The sequence below is a fragment of the Mus pahari genome, chromosome 10 (assembly GCF_900095145.1).
Source record: "Mus pahari chromosome 10, PAHARI_EIJ_v1.1, whole genome shotgun sequence".
NCBI classification, from domain to species: Eukaryota; Metazoa; Chordata; class Mammalia; order Rodentia; family Muridae; genus Mus; species Mus pahari.
Window position 1 is genome coordinate 39274256 of NC_034599.1, and position 6121 is coordinate 39280376.

At 44.6% G+C, this 6121-nt stretch overlaps 1 protein-coding gene across 1 annotated transcript in view; it reads right to left on the reverse strand.

Moving 5' to 3' along the window:
- Nucleotides 1-6121, reverse strand: part of Cbl (Cbl proto-oncogene) — an 84334-nt gene that overhangs the window by 19688 nt on the left and 58525 nt on the right. The window contains exon 4 of the mRNA XM_021206746.2: nucleotides 1350-1506. Within this exon, the coding sequence (XP_021062405.1) occupies nucleotides 1350-1506 (157 nt within the window). The remainder of the gene's footprint in view (nucleotides 1-1349; nucleotides 1507-6121) is intronic.

Below are 6121 nucleotides of genomic sequence, written 5' to 3' on the forward strand. Positions count from 1 at the left end.
TCTTTGGGTGAACACATAGAACTCTCAGCTCCTCCTGCACCATACCTGCCTGGATGCTGCCATGCTCCCACCTTGATGGTAATGGACCATCTGAATGGTAATGAACCTCTGAATCTGTAAGCCAGCCCCAATTAAATGTTGTTTTTTATAAGACTTGCCTTGGTCATGGTGTCTGTTCACAGCAGTAAAACCCTAACTAAGACAATATGCAATTATTAAGTCCTTAATGAATGAATGTTTTTTCAAGCTGGCACACACACACATTGAAGTACCAATGCATTTTAGGGTTCACAATCTAGAATGCAACAGGGAACCAAGTATGTTGGTACATATTATAATTCTAACACTCTGGAGGTAGAAACTGATGGTCAGAAGTTCAAGGCTAACCTTGGATACATAACAAACTTGAGTCTACTCTGGGCTACATACGATTTTGTCCCCTTACCCCACCCCCCCAAAAAGAGAGAAAGAGTTGAACAACAACAACAAAAAAACAAGTTGGAATAAAAGGATAGGCTTTGAGCCCAGCACCTTCCCAAAGTCAGGCTCACTTCCACTCTTGGGAATGTCTTCCTTGTCTTTCTTTTCTTCTTCTTCTTAAAAAGCATTTCTAAACTTACTGGATGACATTTGTGTTTACATATGGGTTTTACCCAGGAGAACATGGGCACGGGGTCTCTTCTCAACACAGAGCACCTTCTCAAGGATCTTGGTTCTCAAAAAAAGGATCACTACATAAATTTAAATATTCAAGATAGGGATGATTCTCCTAACTGGCATTAAACTTTTGATCCTCTATCTTTTCCTTTTTTCCTTTTTTGTTTACTCTTCTCTCATATATTACATCCCAAATGCAGTCTCTATTCCTTCCCCTCCCCTTCCCTTGTTTTTAACAGACTCTCTATTTCTGCCACCACTTGTCTACCCCAAAGGGATAAACTATATCCCTTTCTGACAGTTCTGTGACATTAAAATAATGTGAAAGGATTGTGTGTGTGTGTAATTTATTTTATGTATAGGAATATTTTGCCTGCAAGTATGTATGAGTAGTACATGTATGTAGGATGCCCACAGGTCAGAACAGGGCCATTGTATCACCTAGAACTAGAGTTACAGTCACCATGGGAACTGAACCAGGGTCATCTGAAAGAGCAGCAGGAGCTGTCAGCTTGCCTCTAACTCACTCTATGGCCTAGGCTGGCCTTGAACTCAGCAAATCTTCCTGCCTCGGCTCCCTAAGTGGTAGGATTATAATTGCAAGCCACCATATTCAACTTTTATCTTTTTTAAAAAAGAGCTTTCTCCTTAGAAGAATAGCAGCAGGTTAGTCAATGACTTTAGAATCATACCTGAAACAGCCGTGTAAAAATATCAAATTCAAAAACAGAAATATAATCATTGCAGGTCAGATCAATAGTGGACTTCAGAGCCATGGCTTCCAGCCCAGAACTGATGGGATGCACTTCATGCAGGGCCTGTCGAAAGCTCTTCCATGGGACTATTGTCCTGGGAGGGATGGGTGAGAAGGCACGGTGAGAACAAGCAACTGCAGACACTACTATCATTAAATGACACCAAGCAAGACACATTAGGCTCCCAATATTAACAGCAATTCTCTCACCGAAGCCAAGTTATATTTAGACTAAGAGCAGAAAGAAGGAAGTAAAGGATGTTGGCTAACTTCCTAATGAGTAACAGAGATGGTTTTCTACAATTTCCTGGCCAAAAATATCACATATTGATCCCTTTCTCATCTTCCTACAGCATTTGTTCCACCCTAGAAGAAAGATGAGGTCATGCCTTCTTTTATCCCGGTTTTACCATGGAGACCCTGTCAGCCTTAACTTTCCATCCTCCTCCTCAGCCTCACCATGCTGAGAGGAGAGGTGCAGACCACTACACAAATTGTTCTCAGGAGAAGAGGTCTTTACATAGGCTTGGCTAGCCTAGAAGTCAGAAGATCCACCTGTCCCTGCCTCCCAAGTGCTAGAACTAAGGAGTGCCATCCTACCTGGTTTTATCTGAGCTTTGAAAATCACACCAGTTCTTATTTTGTGTAATAGACTTTTAATTTTATTTTTATGGTGTTGGGAATTGAACCAGGGCCTTATGCATGTCAGACCAGCAGTATAATCTTTATAATTTTAGCCAGACAATTAGTGTTTTAGAGGGCAAACAAGCTAACCAGGAACTTTTATGTTGCTGCCTGGCCTCAAACATCCTCCTGCCTCTGATTTCCAAGTGCTGGAGTTATAGGTGTGTACTACCATGCCTTGCTAAGCATTAACATTTTTTTTTAGTAGTAGTATTTTTTTTTCCTGCTAAAGACTGAACTTAGGGCATGGATTCTAGGCAAGTGCTGTACAGAACAAATCTCTGAGTTCCAGGCCAGCCTGGTCTACAGAGCAAGTTCCAGGCCAGCCAGGACCTCACACAGAGAAACCCTGTCATGTAAAACACCAAAAAAGAGGAATAATAAACTCATACAAAGCAATTATGCAATACTTAGTGGGAGGGGGCAGGTAAAACTCCACAATTTACCAATAATATTCTTTTTGTTGTTGTTGTTTTTGTTTTTGTTTTGTTTTGTTTTGTTTTTTTGAGACAGGGTTTCTCTGTATAGCCCTGGCTGTCCTGGNCCTCACTTTGTAGACCAGGCTGGCCTCCAACCCAGAAATCCGCCTGCCTCTGCCTCCCGAGTGCTGATAAAAGGCGTGCGCCACCACGCCTGGCCAATAATATTCTTAGCTATGTAATCAAGGAGAGATTCTAGCTTACAAAAATAATTATGACACTACTCACTGTTTGCAACAGCAAATAATTTATAGGGCCAAAGAGGTGGCTCAGTGGTAGTATCAGGTACTACTCTCCACTAAGACACAAGTTCAAGTCACAGCACCCACATCTAGTAACTCACAACCAACCACTTGTAACTCTAGCTCCAAGAGATCTGACACCTTTTCTGACCTCTGCAGACACCGCATTCACAGGTATAAACACATACATATACAAAGAGTAAAAAAAAAAAAAAAAAATTTAAACCCGGGCTGGAGAGATGGCTCAGCGGTTAAGAGTACCAACTGCTCTTCTGAAGGTTCTGAGTTCAAATCCCAGCAACCACATGGTGGTTCATAACCATCCCTAACAAGATCTGATGCCCTCTTCTGAGGTATCTGAAGACAGCTACAGTGTACTTACATATAATAAATAAATAAATAAATCTTTAAAAAAAAAAAAATTTAAACCCATAATTTGAAATGTAAACACTCATTAACAGGATACAGGGAGAGAAAAGGAAGAATATTCAACCAAAGAACACGGACTATCTAAACTGAAGTTGTATTTGTTTAAAGACTGGAGAAAGCAGAAGGACATCCAGACGCCTGCCCACCATGTGGGGCCCACAGCTGGAGCCACAACAATGTGCAAGTATGGCGTGGAAAGATGGGAGACAAAGAGAAGCAGAAGCACTAGGGCACTAAAAAAGAGGCCGTACTGGAGACAAGGGGTGGAAGGGTCAGGGGTGGAGAGGAACAGCCTGATGTGAGTAGCCCGCCCTGCCACCTGAGGCCATGGTGAAGAGCCAGCACATGCTGATGCTGAGAGCCATGTCTGGGTCCATGGCCATGCAGCAGCAGGGATCTGTGTCAATGTCCATGGCTCGTATTACCACCAAAAGCATGCAGCTATTCCTACTCTGGGCTGTTGCCTGGGACCCTGTTGACGTCCAAGGGCTATGCAGAGCTAGCCAAACCTCTCACTGGCTCTAGTACCATGGCTGGTAGCACAGTAGAGCTGGCCTTGGTGGAGGGGACAAGGGTGAGTCAGCCCTGAGGGGAGTGGAAGAGGTGGCTCTGCCTCTCCTCTGTTGAGCATGCAGAGTAATGAAGGCCAGATGCCCCTACCTTTCAGCAGTCAACAGCAGGAGGTCACAAGAGTGTGTGAGACAATTGGCCCCGTAACACTCATGAGAGGGGGCCCTGCACCTCGCCTGGGCAGCACAGGAGCTGGCCCTGGTAGCAGAAGCACCGAGCATGAGCTTGGGAGAGACTGGGACCCCACCCCCATCCCTCAACTGCAGCACTCTGAAGAGTGGACTCGGAACCTTATCTGGGTAGCACAGTAGAGATGGCCATGATGTCGTGGGGGTGGGTGAGCTGGCCCTGCCCCTTGCCAGCTGCAGCACTAAGGGAGATAGACAGCCCTAGTGGTGTGCATGTGTGCAGGGAAGCTGAAGGTCTGATCAACTCAACTACCACCCATGTTCAGGGCTTTGAGATGGCTCACCCCAACATCCACCCTATCTATGACCTGCTGGAGCACATGAGGGCGCCCATTCCTGTCTATCCAGAGCTGCAGGATCTCCATAACACAGGGCAGCACTAGGATGGCAGAGAGGAGCAGTGTTAAGGATCCAGTGTTAATAGTGGATCAGAGGGGCTGGTGAGATGGCTCAGTGGGTAAGAGCACCCGACTGCTCTTCCAAAGGTCCGGAGTTCAAATCCCAGCAACCACATGGTGGCTCATAACCATCTGTAACAAGATCTGACGCTCTCTTCTTGAGTGTCTGAAGACAGCTACAGTGTACTTACATATAATAAATAAATAAATCTTTAAAAAAAAAAAAAAAAATTTAAACCCGGGCTGGAGAGATGGCTCAGCGGTTAAGAGTACCAACTGCTCTTCTGAAGGTTCTGAGTTCAAATCCCAGCAACCACATGGTGGCTCATAACCATCTGTAACAAGATCTGACGCTCTCTTCTTGAGTGTCTGAAGACAGCTACAGTGTACTTACATATAATAAATAAATAAATCTTTAAAAAAAAAAAATAGTGGATCAGACGCCAGCGGCCTTGAACCAGACCAATGAAGACTTGCAAGGAAAGATGTATGAACCAAAGAGTATACTGTGTGACACACTGTGACACACACTGCAGCTCCCACAATGAGATTTTTTTTTTTCTTTTGGAGGGGGAGGTAGGGAGGAAACAAAGAAGCTGGAAGATGAGTAGGACTGGGATGCATGCTGTGAAATTCAAAGAATCAATGAAGAGGTTAAAATAAAAAGATTGGAGAAAGCTGGGCATGGTGACACACACCTTTGATCCCAGCACTCGGGAGGTAGAGGCAGGCAGATCTCTTTAAGTTTAAAGCCAGATTGGTTTACAGGACCAGTTCCAGGACAGCCAGGGCTACACAGAGAAACCCTGTCTCAAAGAGATGGAAGAAACAAGTGTCCCTAGCAAATCTAGGAAGTCAACGCCGCACAGCTTCCCCAGAACCTGTCCACGGTCTGTTTTGTTTCTACGGTTTGCGGTTTGTTTTAGACAGGGTCTCTGTGTAGCCTGGTTGTCTTGGAGCTCACTCTGTAGCCTGCCTCTGCCTGAGTGCTGGGATTAAAGGTGCACATCACCACCATCCGGCAGTCTTCCCACGTTATAAATATTTTTATTTATCTATTTTTTGAGAGGGGTCTCATGTCGTTGAGGCTAGTTAATTCTCATCCTCCTACCTTCACCTCCCAAGTACAGAGACCATGGCAATGCACCATCATCCCTGGCCTTTTTTTTTTTTGGTTAGCCAGGTATGGTGGTGCATGCCTTTAATCCTAGCACTCAAAGCAGAGTCAGATTTCTGTGAATTTGAGGCCAGTCAGGTCTACAAAATGAGTTGAGACAGCCTGAGCTGTTACATAGAGAAACCCTGTCTTGAATAACAACACCACCAAAAATAATAAAAAATACATTGTTAAGCCGGGTGTGGTGGCGCACGCCTTTAATCCCAGCACCTGGGAGGCATAGGCAGGCAGATTTGAGTTCGAGACTAACCTGGTCTACAAAGTGAGTTCCAGGACAGCCAGGGCTATACAGAGAAACCATGTCTCAACCTCCCCCACCCACCCCCACCAAAAGAAACCCAAAGAGCTGGAGAAGTGGCTCAGCAGTTAAGAGCACTGACTGCTCTTCTGAAGGTCATGAGTTCAAATCCCAGCAACCACATGGTGGCTCACAACCATCCGTAATGAGATCTGACACCCTCTTCTGGTGTGTCTGACGACAGCTACGGTATACTTACATATAATAATAAATAAATCTTAAAAAAAAAAAAAAAAAAAAAAAAA